At 39.9% G+C, this 21,729-nt stretch overlaps 1 protein-coding gene across 1 annotated transcript in view; it reads left to right on the top strand.

Moving 5' to 3' along the window:
- Positions 1–21,729, top strand: part of PITPNM3 (PITPNM family member 3) — a 122,246-nt gene that overhangs the window by 38,899 nt on the left and 61,618 nt on the right. Inside the window, exon 3 of the mRNA XM_075720092.1 lies at positions 2,140–2,247. Coding sequence (XP_075576207.1) covers positions 2,140–2,247 — 108 coding nt within the window. The remainder of the gene's footprint in view (positions 1–2,139; positions 2,248–21,729) is intronic.

Below are 21,729 nucleotides of genomic sequence, written 5' to 3'. Positions count from 1 at the left end.
CCTTCTCCCCAGTACCAAGATCTCTCTAAGTGAGAGAGGTACGTATGAGAGAACATGAAAGAACATAAATTTTTAAATCGCTTGGAGGCTCACTGCAAGGCCTGGTTGCCAACAAACCCATGTTTCTTTTTTTGTTTGCAAATGTGGATCATTTTAGCCGAAATGTTCTGGCCAAATTCTTCTGTGTTTACTGCCATAATAGAGCCCTTCTCTCTCCAAAAGGCAGTAAGAGAGGGCAGAATTTGACCCATTTCTGAATCTGCCTTAACAAGTAAAGAACTGTGATTATTCATTTTACGTGTTTTTCCTGTGTACTCACCCTAGGTACAAAGACCATTCTGGGCTGTACCCAGCCAGGCTGAAATGCTTTTAGTAAATTTATTCAGAAAGGAGTAATGCACCATTCTTGCCAAACAGCCATGAAATGGAAAGAAAATGTTTTCCTACAGCTCCTAGGCCTGTTCGTTATTTGGGGGGTTTTTTGAGAGAGAAAGAATACCTATGGCTTGTGTTTCATGCTTTCAGCTTTCCCTGCCCCCCTCCCTGGATGGGAACCAGATAAAAGAGCTGGTTCTCTGTGCTGTGGGCTTGGTGCCATTCCATTATGTCTCTGTGTCCCTGAATGAAAATTTAGAGCTTTGTCTAGCACAGGTGGCTTTGATAAAAGGGGAAAAAACATGCTTGAAAAGCCTTAAACTGGTCTGTGTGTCCATTCTTCCCCCTGCTCTGCCTTTTGAATGTTCTGAAGTCAGAATTTCAGGGTATTGAAATCTGCTGGCTAAAATGTTTAATGTTGACTTTTACAGAGAGACTTTCACTTCAGGCCAGTCTTAAGTAGGAAAATACTACTTTTGATTACAGGTTAAAATTGTGATATATAGTAAACTTTAAAATGCTTTTAATTATAGACACATTTATAGTCTATTTTCAGGCTGAAATGAGTGTTGAACTGCTAGTGTATGACTGATAAAAGTCCCAGTATGTTATCTGAGGTTTCCCTCGCATCTTGGAAAGTACTGTATTCGTGTTCTGAGCAGCTCATATAGTTTGTTGACTATTGTGGATTATTTTGATTACTCTATAGTATAAGTATATAATCAATATTTATTATATAATTACATCAGTGGTAGATAGAGTTACTAGTTCAGGAGTATTATTACAGCATTTTCACATGTATCACCTGCAGAAAATCAGGGGGTTTTGTTCACATTGCTGCTGGATTATGGAGGCAGGGTTAGTGGTGACTGAATTATATGTGCGAAAGCACAGCGTTTGTATTCCTGTATCAGGTGGGAGGCTTTTAGAACAAAAAGGCTGTTTGTTTTTCCAGAAGCTTACAGTGATACTGACACTAGGAAGCTTTTGTCTGTTTCAGTGCATGTACTCTGAAGCATTTCTGCTCCATCCAGTCCCATAAGAGAGTATCCCTAGGCTTCCAGCCTACTGAATTGCTTCACAGGGCTGGTGTAAATACTAAATAAAAAAATATTTACGTGAATTCTGGTCAGAAAATAATTCCAGTCTATTGTCAGTCTTCATGAAATGTCAATTTCATGAAAAAAAAAAAACCCAACAGGTTGGTGCTGTAATACTGAAAGTATTTTCAGGTTTTAGAAACTGAAGAATGAGAACTGCGGTTTGGGCAAAACTGGTAGGTTAAGTGAAGTTTTTGTCAGCTGTTAGAAAAAAATACAGATATGCATAATTATTTTAGGGCTTTCTGATCTTCTTTCTGCAATACTTGCAAAACAAATAAAGAAAATCAGGAATTTTTTCCACGAGGAGGAAGAATTCTGACTAATTCTGTTACTTGATATTAAACACTCAAAGTAAATTATTATAAATTTTGTTTTTAAGTAAAACAAAAAAACCCTTTTTGCTCAAGGTACGAGCAAAAATTCAGTCAGTCCTCTCTTTTCCATGGTTTTCCTGCACACAACATATGAACCATGCAGGTATGCTGTAGGGCACATCAGTAAGCAAGAAGCTTTCCTGGAGAGTCCTGCATGTGCTAACCTGTTATATATTCCTGTTAAGGACCACAATGAGTGTTTATTTCTCTCTCAATTATTAGTTCTCACCCTGTCTTTTTTCTCGTTTGTCACTGCAATTAATCTGTTCTCCTTTTTCCTCCTGCAGAAGAGGTGGTGGAAGGAAAAAGTGCCATTCTTATAGGCATGAGCCAGTGGAACTCAAACGACCTTGTTGAGCAGATAGAAACAATTGGGAAGCTGGAAGAAAATCAAGGTAACGTTTAGCTTGCCTTACGTGTTAATTTAAAGTTAACAAGAAAATCTGACTACTGAAGCAATTAGTTGTCAGATATTATGTAAATACTCAACAGAAACATCATTTACATCATCCCATAGTTAAAAGACTTACATAGACATGTAAGTAGTATTTTAGTGCTGGGAAATGAATTGCAATGATCTCTTTCAGGAGGAAACTTCTTCTCTGGCAGGCCAGGTAATGCAAATTTATTGACTTCAGTGGGAACGCAATGTTGGACTCAGCTCAACAACTATGAGATAGGTTGCAAGATCACAAATTGTGTTCTGCATGTTTCCTGTAATCAACATATATAAGTGACTTGTTAGTCATTGTCACTGGGTTATATTCCTCCTTAAAGTCAGGAAATCATTATCTGGAATTTTCAAGGGGACACATACTTCCAGAAGTATTTGGGGCCAGTTTTAGGTAAACATTTAGGTAACTATGTGCCACTGAAATGGGTGGGGAAGTGGGCACTGATGCACCAGTAAGAATCTAGGACCTGGGAGAAAAGCCTAAGCAGTCTTCCTTTAATTGTTACTTTGAGTCCTAAATTGCCTAGTCATTTGAAAATTAAAATTACCTCATTGACTTTAGGGAGAGAGAAGGACCTAACTTCCTTACCCATCGGTGGTATGGGGCTCATGTATAATGGTGCTTGTTAATTAATCTAGCTTTTTAAAGAATTTGATGGACTTGTCCATTGTAAGAGCCTTTTCAGGAGACTTTTCTTTATGTATTTGCTACATGTAGTCAATCCTGAAGATAGCTGTGAACAGGTCTATTTTGATGTGCAGGTACATAAAAGTAATACTTATCTATCTGAGACACGAACTTCTTGATTACCTACCATGAGAATGATTTATTTTGATAGTATTTAAGTGATAGGTAGACACAATACACACAGTATATTTACAATTGTTAAATAGGTAACCAGAGAAGAAAAAACTTCTCTATTTTTGTCACTGCAATTAATTTTGTCACAAGCAAGGCCTTATCAAGGCCTCACGTTGCTTGGTAACTTACTTCATTTGAAGTCAGAGATTCAATGGCAATTTGTAAGAGATACCCTGTGTTGTAAATAGGCCATTTTCTCGGCTACAAAGTAGCAAGAAAAATTAATACAGTATTGCATCAAATATGAGTTAGTCTTCTAAATGACTTGCCAAGAACTAGCGATCCTTGCATTCTTGCAGATATATCTCTATTTCTTCCAGAGCTAGCAAAGATTTAGAATGCTTATTTTCATTTTAGCACCCATTATACGAGGATGGTTTGGTTTGGTTTTTTCATAGTGCCCTTTGTGTTGGAGAGTGCCCCTTGTGTTGTAAGAGAGTGTTTTTAAGGGTTTCTGCCATTAAGAAACAAGGGCGGTAAAAGGATTATTATTTGCATTATGCAGCTGAGTAGCTGCAGCAAAGAGAATGCGAGACCCGGGGTTGCATGGAAGAGCTGTGCAGAAACAAATAAGCAGTCCCCTGAGGTATAGTCCATCCTTCTTCATACAAAGGGTTTCCATATTCATTTAATCTGATTCTCAGTGATGTTTTGTAAGAAAGAATTCTCATCCATTCTCTTCTTTTACTTCATTTTGGTTCACACACAGCTGTTAGAAGAGGCTTTAGAGCCAGTGTACCTAACTGAAAGCATTTGATGAATTGGCCTATGTGTAAGATGCATCTACATTCTGATATAGCCTCACGTATGCTGCAAGCGTACTGTGGCTTTTAGGTCATGGTTCATTGTGCTGGTTTTGTCTGTTCTTGAATAGAGATGTCAGACAAGGACTGAAGTCGTTAAGAACTGGGCCAGCACAAGTCTGAGCCGGTATTACGTGTACCGTATCTCATTATGCCAGAATGTGATTTCAGTGCTTCAGTAATACAAAAGAAAGTAGGGTTCTGGCTGTAATGCACACTGCCAGTTTGAAATTTTCCCTGATGCACCTCAGCTAAATACATCAGATTTCTGTATAGGCGAGGCAATTAAGTGCGTTTCCTTCTTTCCTGTGCCACCTTATACTCTCAGATTTAGTCCTACTGATGAGCTGCTTGGGGGTGGTTTTTGTTTGTTGGGTTTTTTTAAAATTATTACTTTTTTTTTTCCCTTACATATGCTCATCTGTATCTTACCTTCATGGAATTATCTGCCAAATGGTGATAGGTTGTATTGAATCGTTGTCAGTGCAGGTAATTGTACGGTGTTTTTGTTACAGCTTAACAAGACTGAACAGTGTTACTGATTCAGCAATTTTATAAAAGTCTGTGATAAGTGAACTGCCAGATACAAATGATAAAGGCAAAGAGGGAGGGAGGAGGATGTTTGAAGGAAGACTGTGTTGTCTTCTGTGCCACAGTAGAAAGATATTTCAGCCTTAGCCCAATTGTTTATAGTCAAAAATTAAAAATTGAGGTAAAGCTGGATTCTCTCTTTAAAAACATTATGTAGAAAAGAGAAAGCTGTCTTGTATGGTTTCTTTCCCAGGGTACTTCACTAGTTCAATGGAAAGATGTGAGGAGTATCGTCTGCTGATTCAGGGAAACCTCTCCCCCTGCCTCCCCCCAAGCTGGATTTACTTATGGCTCTAAGAGAATGATGAGTTCATTGGCTTTGGTTGCAGAGAGCTTTGTTAAAATTCAGTCAGTCTCTAGGGCCAGTGGTTTTGCTAGGTGCCTGTGCAGAGAGCAGAGCACTGGTTCTTTTTCATGGTTGAATAAATTGATTAATAAAGCACATAATTATGGGCTCTTTCAACAAATTAAGATGTATGAGAAGATGCAGTATGCTCTGGGCAGAGATGAAGACCCACTGGATGCTACTTACTGAAGTAATGCTACAGTTCCAATGCAAGACAGACAAAGTCCTCAGGAACTTTATAAATGGCAAGTATATAATTTAATTCAGTCATTGATTCTCAGTAAGTACGACTGAGAGCACTTGACCAGCACAACCTTTCTCATCAGAGGTAGAAATAACTAGTCTTTTGGGGAAAACTGGCAGCAGCATTTAAATTTATTAAGTTTTCATTACAGAAAATAACACAAAACAGCACTCAAGCTGAATTAAAAACTCATACAGCTACATAAATTATGTTGATGCAGATGCCTTCCCTGTTGCGGAACAAAAGCATTTTCACACATCATAGTCATGCATTTAAATTCACTCCTGGTGCAAATAATCTGTCCCTTACATTAAGGAAAATTGCACATACTGAGGCCTAGGAACAAATTCAGCCAGTTGGATTTCAGGGCTTTGTATTTTCTCCAGCTATCTTGAGTTCATATCCTTAATGTTTGTAAGGTTGAAGTTGTTGTCGGTTTGTTTCTGTACTCTTGACACAGTGCAGTGAAGTGGTGGTGAAGAAGTCTTTGCAAATACAGCAAAGACTACTTGTATACTTTGAATTCAATATATGCTTTGTATTTCATTACTTGGGTTTCTTTATAGGGGGAAATGAGGTTACTATAGGTTTTAACTGGCAAGCCAGGCAACTACTTGTTACAGAAAAAATATGTCATTCAATCCAAGCTAGTAATTGACATGTAAACTTAAACGTGTGTCAGTATTTCAAAGGGTGAAATCCTGGGGAAAAAATGCCATAGCTGGAGTAGACATTACCCGTAAGGTCAAAACATGTTTGTTTGAGACCAAACCTGCATAAGACTTAAAACAAGGTCACATGAATAGTGGGGTTGTCCTCTCTCCCTTGGTTGCCCGCCTCTTCTTGTAGTTGGCCTTTTTAGAAAGTGGACTTGAGAGCTGGAAAGTGTTATAAGAGTTTAACATACCATTTCTTTTCTCTTTTCTCTCACACATGCGAATTAAAGCATGAGGGAATTCAGAAACATGTGAAATGGATGAAGAACCATAGAGCTCCATAGGGAGATAGAAAGTGCTTGCCATTGCAGTTAGAGATTAGCAGTCCTGCTATGATTCAGTCTTCATATACAGACAGCAGGCTTTACTGCTCTTTGCCCTTCATTTTGTCACCTCCTCCTCCCCCTGCTCCCCCAGTCCATCTTATTTTCCTAAAGAGTAGAAGAAACATGCAGCTGTCATGGAATGGGCAGTGCAGTTCAGTGTGATATATCCAGGCTTTGCCAGCTGACCAGCATCACACATCCATGAACGTGAACCAGCTTTAATTACATTGAACTGCTGTGAGAAAAAGGTTGTGTTGTTCTGCAACTTTAGTAGATCGCCCTTCCTGAGCTGGTAACTACCACGCTGAGGAATTTTACTCGCCTCTGCCTTCCTAACTGGTGAGCAGAAGCAGCTGGCATTTTCTGGATCGTTGCCACAGACAGAGCTGCTGTGCATAAATTTGTGCAAGCTACATTGCAACTTCAGGCCTCTTTTTTGACATCAGATCTAATAAAATAACACAAGCTTTATGATTTTTCTTGTGTTGAGTTTCTGCTTTTGTCTGTGGCTCTCTGGTTTTCTGCCTGTCCTCAGAGAGCCAACAACCATTGCTGGACAACTCGGATTTCTGGCCGTCTTACCAGAAATGCCAGGGAGGTTTCTTCTAGGCAAAGGTTGTTAGACTTTGCTTTTCTTGTACTGCCCTCTTTCACTGAGAGATGATGTCTGGAAAGGAGAAAGGTCTTCTGTACACCAGCTGTGTACACCACAAGTGTCGTGCAGCAAGGAAGAGAACAGAATTCCACCTATAGTTGACCTTGGTACAATTGCGGAAAAATTTCACAATGGGTAAGGTGCTTGCATAATGATCGCACAAGCAGTCGAATTGATCAACAAAGGGATGCATGCTTTTCATGACCATGGTAATGTTGCTTTAACTGCAGGCTGTACTCTTGATGCTATTTCTTGGTATAGTGAAATACTCCAACCAGGACTGACTGATCATGGCAGGATGGGAAACGCAGCTGTGTTGAAATGGAGTGGTCTTCTTAGCATTTCCTATTTACTGTTTGTTTTCTCCAGATTTTGTTTGGAGAAACAAAAAAAAGTGTTTTGTTCAAGCCTCTGAATGGCTTTAACATAGGCACTGCTGTCTCGGTTCAGTCATTATCACTGCATGTTGCAGTTAATTGGTAGGGCTTTTGGTTTGCTGAGCCCTCTGCTACCGTCTTACTCCTGATTGTGTCTTCTGCAAGAAAAGCAAGCAAGAACAGCATGAAAATACAAAATTAAAAAATTGCTTTGCAGAAAAAAAATTGTCTGGAAACTCTGAGTTCATTAAGGACTGTGTTGTCTTGTTACTTGTGCTGCTACTCTCCATTCCTTTCTATTATTTCTTCCGTCTGTTTTTTCTGTCAGTGGCACTTTTAGCACAACTGGTTCCCTTTTGAACAAAAGGAGGCTGACTTGCCTCTTGAGAGACATTGGATTCTTTTCCTCTTGCCCAGAGGTTTAATTTTTCATTGTCTGTTGTTCAGCTCTGTGTTTTTTATAAAGCAATAACAACCTTAGAAACTGTAAGAGCAGTGGATTTCCAAGCTCATTTGTAGCTTTTATGATGCAAGTGAGGTTTGGGACTGTGGTGTCCCTTGGCTGCTGCAAAGCAGCTTGGATGTGAAAACAGTGTTATCTATTCAGTTGGCCGGCTGACATAGCAGATCTCACTTTCAGCCCTTCACTGAAGTGACAGAAGCCCAACACACCAGAAGGTCAGGACAGGCTATATTTCATTACAGTTGCCAAATATCCCAGAACTAAGTTTGCAAAGCCAAGATTTCAGAATTTAGCAAATGTCAAGCTTGAGATCTGAATGCAGTCTTTATGGGTCTCCTCTGTGTGTTTGCCCTGTCATACTTCTCTTAGTTACTCAGTGATGTGATAGAAATGCATGGTATGTGTAACAGGTTTCCTTACTCGCCTTGACATGGGTGGAAAGAGAGCTTGTGTCTAAAGAGCTCTAAAGATTGCTAAAGCAATGGTGGGAGAGTTCCTGAAGGAAAGTTTGTCTGGCAGTGAATGGAAGGTGCTTGTGCCTCTTTCTTGTCTGTGAATAGCTTCTTCCTATGAAAGCTTCCCTTAAAAATTTAGAGAGATGTGAAGATGATCTCCAGAAAGATAGATGGATGTGTGAGTAGGAGGGTTGAAATGCTGTATTTTAGATTATGTATTAAAATCTCAGTAGCAGGATATTTGCAGTAATGTGGATTTGTGGTGTAGTTGTGGGATAATAGGTAATTGGCATGTTGTTGTTTGGTCATTATTTCTTCTAAGGAAAAGAAATAGACATCTTGGTAAGATGTGATAGAATTAGATAACATCTGAAAATGGCTGTGTGAAATTTCTGATTCTTGACTGTTTCCTCTTGCACAACTCATGCTTCTCAGGAGCATGCAGCTTTCACTGGAAGATGTGCTTAATATCTGAGGGCAGATACACTTGGGGATAAAGTTTGTATGCTCATTAAAATGGCAATAGGTGACTTTTCTTGTTCTGAACCTTCTCAAAGTTATATTGCAGTGAAGCTATGAAATTACTTAAGACAAATAAGGGAACCTTGACCTCAGTACAAAAAGCAAAAATGAATCTGCCTGGCTTTGTCTCTCAAAAGACCATGTTGTATGACAGGACGTATGTTGACCTCCAATGTTTTAAGTAACAGATGATAATTAAGAGCTCATTTGGAAAGCAGTCAAGTTGTATTGCTCTTCTGTTTCATAAAGAATTTATTGGAGGTGCGTGGAAGTGTCTGCTTGCTTATGCACATTTGCCACAGGCTCTAATGAGAATGACTTTAATGTTTCCTTAAGGGGTTTAGCCAGGTCTGGGGCCTGGCCAAGTGATACAGGGAACTGAGCATCTAGAACAACAGTTAAAATTTTAGCTGCATGCGTGCCAACAGTTATAACCATCTGAGGTAATTTTGTGACCTCTAAGAAACAAGTGGAGAAGCATTCTCATTGCCAGCTCTTACACTTCCCTCCCCCCCCATGGGCCCACACTCCCTGTTCAGCCCCAAATAATTAATGCTTTTTGACACTGACTAGCTCTTAGCTGGATGTTCCAACAAGGAGCTGATGGACTTCAGGGTCTACAGAGTCTGAACTATCATCTGTTTATGGAAGTAAATCTGCTTTGATATGGGGTGGCTGTTGTTGAAGTGGGGGAAAGATGCTTACGTTGTGTTTGAGAACCGGCGTATTTAAGGCCCTGGTTACAACAGTATCATTCTGCAGATTTCTATTCCAGAGACAACCCCTACCTATGCTGTTAAAGAGCCAAATTCTGTGCTTGGTTACTGCATGGAGTCCCAGTAAAGTGACTGTGGTGTATATTATTGCACATAAGGTAAAACATAAAATTTGGCTCCTTATTGGTGAAAGACTTGTGATCCTGACAGGCATTATTGTAATTAATTGCAGTAAAAGGAAAATAGATCACGACAGAATAGCAGCTACACTTAATAAATTAGACCCCTGTTTTCTAATTGTAGAGTCAATGCTTGGCATACCTCAATAAAATGTATTTTTTACGCTAGCAAGAATGTAATGTAGTGAGTGCTCTGTTGCCTTTTAAAATAGTCTAACTGAAAAGCTGATGAAAATTAGAATGACTAATACTTACCTCTTCTGACAAGTGATTTTGTATGTGTATGTTTCTAAGCAGTTTCTGCTTAAGTGCAGTGGTTTTAATCGCATATTACCTTTCATTTGGTTTGTTTCATTCTTGTTCAGGTGCCTGAAGCTCCTCTGGTTTAAGGTTGGTCCAACTTAAGTGAAATCAGTGTACTTACACTTGGTGCAGAGTAGATTTGTGTACTAGGCAGGAGTTCGGTAGTCAAGACTTCATTCTTTTCTTTCATCTCTTCTGACACTCTGGTCTTCCATGCAGCTCATACTCAAACATATTGAGACATATACTTTATTGAGTTGCCTACTATAGATCATGTTTGAAAATGTGGGATTTTTTTAACCTTACTTCACGCCCAACTATGAGGATATGTTTTCTTCACCCCCAACTATGAGGATATGTTTGTGTAAACTTGCGTGGATTCATTGGGATATGCAGTGCTATTTAAGACCAAGGTGTCGTGGTAGCACAGAAGAACAGGTGGAACTGGTTCTGGAGGCTGGAATTTGGGAGTATGAATTCATTGTGAACTATGCATCTCCTTATGATAAGGTGGTCATATTATTGATGATTCTAGTCCAAGGGTATACCTAAGAGGATAGCAATCTCCTTTCAAGTAGGTTGTATCTTTTGAATGATTTGGAGGACCTTTTTCATCTCGGTCACTTTTTTTGCATGTACAGAATTCGGAAGATCTTGGTGTCTAGGATGACTGCTACATCATGAAAAGACCATGGAGAATTAGAAGACTGTAGTCACACAATGTTTTGTTGATGAGTGTATGAAGTGGTCGTCTGGCCCACTGAAGAGAGAAATCAACCAGGCTATTATTCAGAGTATTCAGACAAGAGCTTCCAAGACTGAAGTGAAGTAGCATACCATATGAAAGGAAGCTATGCAGCCAGTTGGTCCATTGTGACAGGCTGAAACTGTTCCAAAGGGTGATATAAAGGCCTTCATTGCCCTCAGCTGGTTGAAGGGGATTTGGTTTCAGATCTTGGATTCTGACATAACCATTATAAATTCATATGGGATATTTACAAATTTCACAGTTCTTTCTTGATTTATCGTTCCACCTTTTGCTATGGAAAGTACATTTATATCTTAAAAGACCTTTTTTTTTTTTTTTTTTTTTGTCCCACTGAGCCACACTATCACTCCCCCTTCTCAGCAGACCAGGGGGAGAAAATACAATGAAAAGCTCGTAGGTTGAGATAAGGGCAGGGAGGTAACTTACCAGTCCCCACAACAGGCAAAACAGACTCGACTTGGCGAAATTAATTTGATTTATTGCCAATTAATTTTAACAGAGTAGGCTAGTGAGAAATAAAGCAAAACTAAAAACACCTTCCCTGCACTCTTCCCTTCTTTCCAGGCTCGACTTCATTCCCGCCTCTTCTACCTCCTCTCCCCTCCCCATGCGATGCAAGGGGATAGGGAGCAGGGGTTGTGGTCAGTTCTTAACACTTTGTCTCTGGCCCTCCTTCCTCCTCATGCTCTTTCCCTGCACCAGCCTGGAGTCCCTCCCGTGGGATACAGTCCTTCATAAACTTTTCCAGTGTGGGTCCTTCCCGCAGGCTTCAGTTCCTCAAGAACTGCTCCAGCATGGGTCCTTTCCGTGAGGTGCAGTTGTTCAGGAAAGGACTGCTCCAGCGTGAATCCCCTGTGGGCCACAGGTCCTGCCAGGAGCCTGCTCTGGCATGGGCTCTCCACAGGTTGCAGCTTCCTTCAACGCACATCCACCTGCTCTGGTGTGGGGTCCTCCACAGGCTGAAGGGTGCATATTTTCTCCACAGGCCATAGGGGGACAGCCTGTGTCGTCATGGTCTCCTCCATGGGCTGCAGGGGAATCTCTGCTCCAGTGCCTGGAGCACTTCCTTCTCCTTCTTCACTGACTTTGGTACCTGCATGGTTGTTTCTCTCACATTTTCTCACTTCTCTCTCTCACAGATGTTGCACCTTGCTTTTTACCCCTTCTTGATGATATGTCATCACAGAGGTGCTGCAGCATTGCTGATGGGCTCAGCTTTGGGCAGCAGTGGGTCCGTCTTGGAGCTGGCTCTGTTGGACATGGGGGTCGCTCCTTTTTGTCCTCTTACAGAAGGCCCCCGTAGCCTCCCGCTACCAAGACCTTGCTACGTAAACCCAATACAGTTACTTAACTTTTCTGTAAAACAGTTTAAATTCCAGTTCTACAGATCTGTAGCAGGGGCTTGAACTTGGGCTGCTTTTAGAAGGGTTCCATAAACACTTGTCTGTTGCCTGTTTTGCAGTGAGTTTGTCTCTTTTGAAGTCTTTGTGGGGAAAAAAAGTCACATTTCTGTGGATCGTTTTGGTTTTAATACGTTTGCATTTTCCAAAATGTAAACATTAAAAAAAACCCAGAAATGCACATTAAAAAGAAAAAAAGGGAAACAGGCAAAACCCCAATGAACCTGGACTGTTTCTTTGTTTTGAAACTTAATTTGTACAACAGGCTTTTAAGGCAGTCATCCTTCGTTGTCCAATCACAGCGTCCTTAAATTGGTAAGACTGGAATTGTCAATATGCTTCTCATGCTTGAAGTCAAGAAGACATTCTAAAATCTGCTGCGTGCCCTGGGCAACCTTATTTCTGCAATATGATCTTTAACCAAAGAAAAAAAAAAAAAAGGCTGGCATTAGTAGTATTTTTGTAGAATATAAAGTAAACAAGCAAGCAAACAAACAAATAACAATGTAATTTCTGCAATACAGCTTGCTACAAATGATGACTATTGATTTAATACACTCTAATTAAATTTTAAGAACCATTAGTCAATTTGTTGGCAATATGCTACTATTTTACTCTGCAAATCCAGCTAATTTAATTACAGTGCTTCAAATGAGGATGAATTCTCAGGTAGGCAATTGACAAAATGCAATTTAATTTTTAGTTGTTTAAAACATAACTGACTGTAAAATGCATGTGAAATTCACTTTTCCTGTGCTTCATATGCCACACATACAGACTGATGGATTGCTTTACTGGTAACCAGCAAAATAGATGGACATGATCAGCTTTCACAACTGGAAATTTTCATATCAGGTGAGTGAAAGGCCTTTCTTGGTCCCATTGCGCAAGACCAGGTTACTCAGATCTTTTAATCTTTTAATGCATTGATTGTCTATCTGGAAAATAGTGCTGACAGTAATATCACTCTCTTTCTGGGACTCATTTGAATTGCTGATTTAGATTAAACTTTTATTCTCCACATCCAGCCCATTACAAGATAGTGGTTTGGAGCTGGGAGGTGCTACTGTTGGGCAGGTTGTGTTAGGTCTGTGTATGGAAACCTGCAATTCCTGCCCTTTCTGCACCACCTGAGATTGAGCTGTGCAATTCTTACTGATTTTTTTAAAAAGACAAATTCTGTGCTTCTCACCTTAAAACTCACTAAGAATTGTTCTCCAAAGTCTGTGGCTTATGAATGGTAGACCATAAAATTCTGTTGAATTCATGGCATGCACTATGACTCCCCACCACTCCAGCTATTCTTTGAAACTGCCCTTTAAAAAAATATTTCCTGAGATCTTAAGTACAGTAAACACACACCGAGTGATGATTTTTTTTACCCTCTGTTACCATATCTTTTAAATCTAATGTTTTTGCATCTAGCGTAAGGGGAAAAAAAACCCAGTTTTATATATGAAGCAGCACATTTCTAAGAGATGATGGGCAATTTCCTGTTGATTCCCTCACCTGCTATCTCTGTTCTACTGTCATAATGTCCACAAGGCACTGAACAGAACTGGAATACTAGAATAATGTTTTTGGTTAAGATTAAGTTTAATATACATCTGTGGAGTAAACTAGTTCATAGAATCATAGAATATCTCAAGTTGGAAGCGACCCGTAAGGATCATCAAGTCCAACTCCCTGCTCCTCGCAGGACTACCTAAAACTAAACGATATGACTAAGAGCATCATCGAATTATACTATCGTATTTCACACTAATTTGAAACAAGCATTACTAAAGCATATTTATGTTTCCAGAAAATATACAGCAGTCATCTCTCAATTGCAGTGTCTTTTGATGCAAGTACTTTTTAATTCTTTGCAAAGACTACCATTAAAGAGTTACCCTGCTGAAGAAACTGGACTTAGAGCAGTAAAATGGAGAGCAGAATCTGTCCTAGTAGCTTTTAGCAGAGACTTAATGCATGGAAGGGATGGTCAGTCACTGGCTCCTTCCACAGTAGTTCCTTGGGCACCCCTGTGTTTGGTGCTTCTGTTGCAATTCTAAAGCCCTAGGATTCACATTGGGTTTTGTTGCACTACTTGGAATTAATCTTTTCTGTTGTCTTCTGTGCATAAGGCTGCTATAAAGACTTAACTCAATGATGGTGATTCTTGTACTTTGAGAAAGTTTGATTTGGTTTAGTTTTGAGTGGACTGTTCACAAAGGCCAGCTTTTCAAAGCACACTGAGCTCTCATAAATCGTATTGGGCGTCCAGGAGCATTAAGTGCTTATGAAAATGCCTTTGTCCTTGTCCCAGACCTCTTGAATCTCTGCTTAGACTAACGTGATGCAGCACAGGGTACTCTCTATATATTAATCTATAATAATATTATAGATTATATTATAGATTAATATAGGTTAATCTGTCATATTATAGATTAATATAGGGTAATCTATGCAGCACAAGGTCATCTATTCTATGATCTAAGACAACACCAGAGAGAATGGTCGGATACACTTGACAGCTGCTACAAAAAGTTACCCTAATCTCACCCCATAGTGGAAGGTAGAAATAGGAAAGTAAATAAGTAATTAGTATTTTATTACTTAATAGGGCATAAGCAGTTCTTAATTTGGCTGTGGAACAGTATTGCTTTATCTTTCCATCAAATTAAGAGTCTAACCAGTCATGTATTATGGAGAAACATTAACATGAGAGAGAAGTAATTCATCAACTTCAGGAGATTGGCCTTCATCAATCTTTCAACTGGGTTGTTGCTAAGTAGATACCAATCCTAAGTGTAAGAGGAGAGTTTAGCTACATCATTCTCCAGATTGATGTTTTTGCAGAAGAAAGACTATGTAGTCTGGAAACCATCTATTGTTTCTTGTAAAATGAAATTCATCTCGGTTTAAGACAATAATAAAGCTTGTACAGTGTTTAAATCTGTACGTACGGTGCTTGGTTAGGAGTAAAGTAGAGCCTGCAGCTCGCTGTGCAATGGTTAAATACACCTTTGGCAAGGAAAACCGCCAAGGTACTAGCAATCAGCCCTGAGTTAACTGCAAAGTATGGCAGGGAAGCAGCTGTTAATTTGATTTTTAAGGTCAGTTTTTTTCAGGCAAGATTGAGGTGTATTATTTTTTCTGTCTTGTTTTCTTTCCTTTGTATAATTTGTATATTTGTATAATTTCCTTACATAATAATGTGAAATATATGTATTTCCTTTTCACTTTCCTGTGTATAAAACCTGTAGAGATGGAATCAACTAATTTCTTTTCAGCCTACCTATATATGGTTCTTAATTGTTTTGTTGAATTTTGCATTTCTAATGTTTAAAAAAAAAAGATTTGATGATTAGGTCAAGAGAATAAAGAGAAAATATTGCAGGTATGCCAACTTGGCTGTGAATTAGCATTTTCCACTTAAATGGGAATGGTTAATTTTTTGCATTGAATGGTTCAGACTTTTTGTTAAGATACTTGTCAGTTGTGATGTGGATACTAACCTGTAGTATCTGAAATTGAGCTATGTTGAGCTGGATCCATTAAACTACAGGAAACTAGTATTTCTGTGCAAGACAGGGTGCACTCTAAGATGTTTTCAGCGAGCTCTTCATCTGGTCTCATTTTTCACTGGCTCATTGATTCAGTCTCCTTTGCTACATCTGCCATGCATCTCAAAGGTTCTCCAACACTTATGCAATGGTTAAAACGCTGAATATAACAGAAAAATCTCTATACCCTCATGACTCTGCTTTCAGTATAGTGATTTTTACCCTGCACTAGTGTGTCTCTCTCCCCCCCCCCCCCCCCCCCCCCCCCGCCCCGAAGGCTGCCTTGCCTAATTTTGTCCACAGTGAATGTTCTGTGTAAACAAACTGCTCTCTTCCTTCCCCCCAGTAGCATGTGATCTCCCCCTCCTTGTCACGTCCTCCTAGAGTCATGTAATTAATTAAAGGGTGTTTGTACATAGCTGACTGTAGTGTTTACACTGCTATGAAATTTGTTGCAATAGCATCTGCCACTGCCTAATAATGTGAAGAATGGCAAAAAGAAATTTTGGCTTAGCAGAGTGAACAGTGGAAGGGAAGGATGGGCACTAGAATAGCCAACAGCGTTCCAAGACACATCAGATGGCTCGTATAAAGAACAGATTCACTTCTAGCAGCAGGCCTTAGAGAGAAGCGGTGAATTGCATTTCTGCAAATCATCCATGGTAGCAGTTTATGCTGCTAGTTCTGCAACTGCCGTCATTTAATTTTGTGATGCTGTATGTTCTAGAATACAGCTCAGCAAATGCATGCAAAATGGAGGAAGCTTAGACTAGCTGCTAAGATACCTTTTAGCTGAGAGCTGAGTCCTGCTGCAGAGAGTATTGCTTTCCTTGCAGTCCCTCCACAGATTCCCTTTTCCTTTTTCATTCTGTATTACGATCCAGTCTATATGCTGAAGTCAGCATGTGTTCTTGCATCAGTTTTATTGGGCCTAGAGTTTCCCTGGCTGCCATTCCCATCCAGAGCATCATACCATCTGTAGGTATATTACCTCCTTTCCTCTCCCCCTACTTTCCCAAGTTTGACATAGTTGTGCTCATACCAGTGTTACATTTGCCATGGCGTTAAAAAAAAAAAAAAAATTCACAAAACAGATTTTTTTTTTCCTATTCTGAGTTAAATTTCATGGTATTCTTGCTGGGGTGAAAGCCACATTCTAAAGTGGAATATGAACATTGTTTGGTCCAGTGGTATGGTTATGTTCTTAAATGAGTTCAGATTATTAGAACAGAGAAAGTCACGCATACCATAAAGCCTACTGGCACTCCAGTAGCTAATGTTGGAAAACTGGATGTGTGGGGAAGACAGAAGGATCCCCCTAATATCTCACTGGTGCTGAGGCACACAACTCTGTTCTGCTGTGCTGTCCCCTGATGCTGATGCCATTAGCAGTGTAATCGGAGAGGAGAGCAAAACAAGAGACGCAAGTTGAACAAAATGCCCTCCGACATCTCAGGAGCACAGATCTGCAAAGATACATGTATGTGTAATGACTATGTACCAGAACATGACACTAAAGGTAACTTTGTGAATCTTGTTTTTACCTGCAGCTACTTTCTCTGGTGAATAGATGTGTTTATTTCTACTGGTGTTACCAATCCTTTGTGGGAGAGTAAGGTAGATTCTATTCTGGTTTCAACACTGCCCAAAAAACTGCTCGCTAATTTATTTTTGTAGGATTGCAATAGCTGGTAGCATGCAACCAGCGTAATTGCAGATCATCTTTCAATTCCAGGCCAGAGAAGTGGCGATTTTTTGCAGATTCCATGGAAACTACTGTGTGATATCTGGACCCCTCTGACAAGCATAGTTAACACTCCTTTAGAGCATAAAGTTCCTACAGCCTTAATTTCACTAGCATGATTATTTTGATCAAGTCCTTTGAATTTGGTGAGATTCCTCATAAACTAAACTGTCTTCATTAATTTGTCTCTAAATGTAGGACTAACAGCTCAGCCCTTTAGTAGTCTAGTTTTCAAGGACCGTAGTTACACAGATGAAATAGAATGCCCTCAAGTGGTTAATCAGGCATGACATTTTCCCATCAAGCTTTTTTTCCCCCCAAGTTTTTCCCATCCTATCAGAGTAAATGTCTTCAGAAGGGCAATTTAAAATATGCCAGGTCTCCATTTCAGGCTAGGTCCTTGAACCTCTTGAGGGATGACTGTGTGAAGCGAAACACAAGTGTGATTTAGGGGCCCTTTAGACTTGGATTGTAATCAGTGCTGGCGTGTATCCTGAAGCTGCAGAACATTTCACTCACGAGGAGGAGGAAATGAGAAGAGAACCTAAGTCTAGGAACCTCTGGCTGAAAGACATTAATGAACCTACTTCTCTGCATCTACCTTCTTAGGAACCACCTTTTGTGAATGTTTGTGAAAGTGGGTAACATCAAAATTTAATTACGTGCCGGAAAATACTTTGTGTCAACAAGTTTTTAGGGGCTAGACTTTACAAGATGTCTAGCTGTGGTGTCTGAAAGTTCAAAGCTATTAAAGCTCACAATCTAAGTATAGTTTAAGATGTTTTTGGGATCTCTGAATTTCATTAGAAATCCAGAAATTCATGGCTGCCTTTGCTTATTTTATATTATCAATAAAATGAACACGTGTGCTTAAAATACCGTGTGCGCTGCAAAATAACCGATTGTGAAAAATTGGGTATATTTTGCACCCAGTAATTTCAGGCACTTTCGAAATTTTAAGAAAATACCTGCCCTGTTCCAAAGGCAACAGTCATGTTTACTATATTGGATTGCTGAATTGGGCCCATAAGCTCTCAGGACAGGTCTTCACAACAGCTCAAAGAAAGATTCCACCCACCACCCCACCCCCCGCCAAGAGTTTAATATTAAAAAAAATTGGAGGGCAAATTTTCAGAATATTTGGTGCTTAAGAAGGAAGCCCTGGGCAGAGCGGGTGATCAGCTGTGAAGGCAGCATGTCCCTTGCTGAGTTACTGCAACAAGCACTCTGCAGCCTCTTTGAGAAGATTCTGAGTCTGGGGATTACCTGGAAATGCTGACTTCGTGTGTTTATGCTTAGCGTCATAAACTTGAAGTTCTGTACTTATATCCCTAATACCAAGGATCTAGCTTCTCCTGAGTAAAGATATTGTCACTTCTGACCATTTTTCCCTCTCTGCATTTCCCAGGAATACACTGCTTTGTGCACAGCTAGTTACATACTTATGCCTATTTTGCTGGAAGGTTGAGACGGTGAGGCGGTAAGCAAGAATTTTAGGAGCAATGTGAGCTTTTAGAACTTTTAAACGAATCCAATCAGCCCAGAAGTTAAATTATTCCAACTTCATCTCTTAACCATGGAGGCAAGCTTGTTCTCCTGATTATTTTTATGTTGTAAATGTTTTAAAATTAAGTTTATAAATTACTCAGATCCTCGCTGGTCAGGGGCTGTGAAGTGAGAGGAGATGATATGCAGCTGAATGTGCAATTTGCATTCATCTGCTCAGCAGGTAACTGAATTCTCTCGGTAACAGGACCTCTTTCTTGCATACACATACAATACTGCAGCAACGCGGAGGTGATTAATTCTCTGGAAGACTGAGGGAATAGAAAGGATGGGAGATTACTGCCAAATAGGATGTCAAAGGAAAGACTCAGCACAGACTCAGAAATGTAGGGCTGGATGGAAGCTCAAAAGAGCTTTCACTCTCACCTTCATTACTGAAGCAGGGTAGGGAATATTCAGCCAGCTCCCGTATCTCCTGGCAGTAGTTTGCACTGTAGCTCCTTGCTTTTTAGCTTTGAATGTGAGGATAACAGCATTCTCAGAACTGTTCTGCTATAACTCTAGCTCCCAGCTGGCTAATGATTGTGCATCACCTGTTTGTTTTATTAGTCACTTTTCACACTTCCCACTCCACTCTGCTTGCTGGTTTCTGCTGGGCTTTTGAGGCCTTATCTTTAAGCTGGAAAGGAATTTGTGGCAAGTAGTTTACTACATATGAACAACCCCTCTTGTGGTAGTACTCTGCTGAGATGGTCTGTGTTCATTGAAGTGTATGAAACAGGGCGATAGTATTCTCACATCTTCATGGAATCCTTGTGAAAGTTCAGTGCAAGATCAAGATATGTAAAAGGAGGAAGAAAAAGAAACAGCTATGAAACACCTATCTGAAAAATGTCATGAAAATATTGCAGGCAATATTATTGGGGTACTAGTGTTTATCCACTCTGTTGCCCTTTTGTCAAGACAGGTGAAAGTCTGTGACTTACAAACTGGCACAGTGCTTTATTTTTGGCTGTTACCATTAACATCAACAGAGAATAAATGAAGGCAATGCTTGTACTTCAGAAATAATGCAAGTTTGTAGGAAAGAAAGAAAAAACAGACTATGGGGGGTACTTAATATTTTTTTGCAGATTGTTTCAGTGGTAGTATGGGATTCCATACATTTTTCAGTACTTTGTGGAGCAGCTTGCAAACATGCCGAGAAAAACGGCAGAAAATGACAGTGTACTTAATGTTCACACGCTGGGTCAAATTTGAAAAACTTGTGATAAATAACTTTTCTTACTCCCCATGAAAGCATTAAACAGCAAGGTTTTGTCTGGAGTCTCACTGACCCTGGCAGTTACTAGTTTTCGAGGGGCAGATGGGTATGACTATCTGAACTCTTCAGCATTCATCTTGGAGATCATACATGAGTTCGAGGCAAGGTACTGAGTCTGAAAGACAGATGAAGAGCTTTTGAAGAAACAAAAATCTAAGCCTAGATTTAAAAAAAACTTGAGGAATATTTGTGTCCCCTCTATCACATTTGGTGATGGCTGTGGTTTAACTCTGGCCAGCAGCTCAGCCCCACACAGCCGCTTGCTCACTTCCCCTGCAGTGGGATGAGGAAGAGAATCGGAAGGGTAAAAGTGAGAAAACGTATGGGTTGCAATAAAGACAGTTTAACAGGTAAAGCTAAAGCTACATGTGCAAGCAAAGCAAAATAAAGAATTCATTCACTACTTCCCACCCACAGGCAGATGTTTAGCCATTTCCAGGAAAGCAAGGCTTCGTCACACATAATGGTGACTTGAGAAGACAAATGCTAAAATGCTGAAGGTTCCCACCTTCCTCCTCCGTCTCCCCAGCTTTCATTGCTGAGCGTGACATCATATGGTATGGAATATCCCTTTGGCCAGTTGGGGTCAGCTGTCCCGGCTCCACGCCCTCCCAACTTCTTGTGCACCCCCAGCCTGCTCACTGGTGGGGTGGTGTGAGGAGCAGAAAAGGCCTTGGCACTCTGTAAGCACTGCTCAATAACTAAAACACCCCTGTGTTACCAACACTGTTTTCATCACAAATCTAAAACATAGCCCCATACAAGCTACTATTTAACTCTGTCCCAGCCAAAACCACTGCAATTTAAAAAACCCTGAGAAATATCTGTGTCCCCTCTATCACATTTCCTTGCTCACTTGCTCTTTAACGGTATGTGCTGTGCCTGCGAAGCGATTGTCATTCACCGTATCCTGCACAAGGCAATGGCACAAATGTGATGGGAGCTTTTTACAGAAAAAGAACTAGAAAATGTGCATTGAAACATGGGGCAGATCTAGAACTTACTGACTTTTATATACTGCTTAGCATCTGAAAACAAGTGTTTCCTTTCTGGTGTTTGTGTTTTGCCTTCATGTTTTTATTTTTTTTCCCTGACCTCTTCTTATTTTTCTCTTTTAAACAGTGAAAAATGGGGGACAGGCAAGTAGCACATGCCGAAAGACCTAAATCTAGATGTTAAAAACTTACATTCAAAGTTGAAATTTGTTAGTAAAGCTTTAAAAAAAGTAATTGTCTGGTTTTGAAACCTACCAAATTAAAATGAATTTCAATTCTGTAGTGAAAGTGGCTTCACTTTCCTTCAAGAGCTGTTCTTTTGAGATGGAGAATTTCTATTTGCACAACCATTTAAAGCTGTCATGGGAAGGAGTTTTCTTCATGAATCCCGTTGTTTTCCAGTCATGTTGTAATTCATGGAATTATGCATACAAGCACTTCAGAAGGCTTGACGTGGAGGCCTGGTTTTTGCTTTTAGCTCTCACATCATGAGAGCTTCATAGGTTCTTCGCAAGGCAATGACTGATGACTGCTTTGCCTCAACAATTGCTCTCCCCATGAGCTATTGCAGATAATACT

Source organism: Pelecanus crispus, chromosome 12 (assembly GCF_030463565.1).
Source record: "Pelecanus crispus isolate bPelCri1 chromosome 12, bPelCri1.pri, whole genome shotgun sequence".
NCBI classification, from domain to species: domain Eukaryota; kingdom Metazoa; phylum Chordata; class Aves; order Pelecaniformes; family Pelecanidae; genus Pelecanus; species Pelecanus crispus.
Note: the sequence above shows the minus strand (reverse complement) of the source record. Positions and strands in the feature narration are given on the sequence as shown.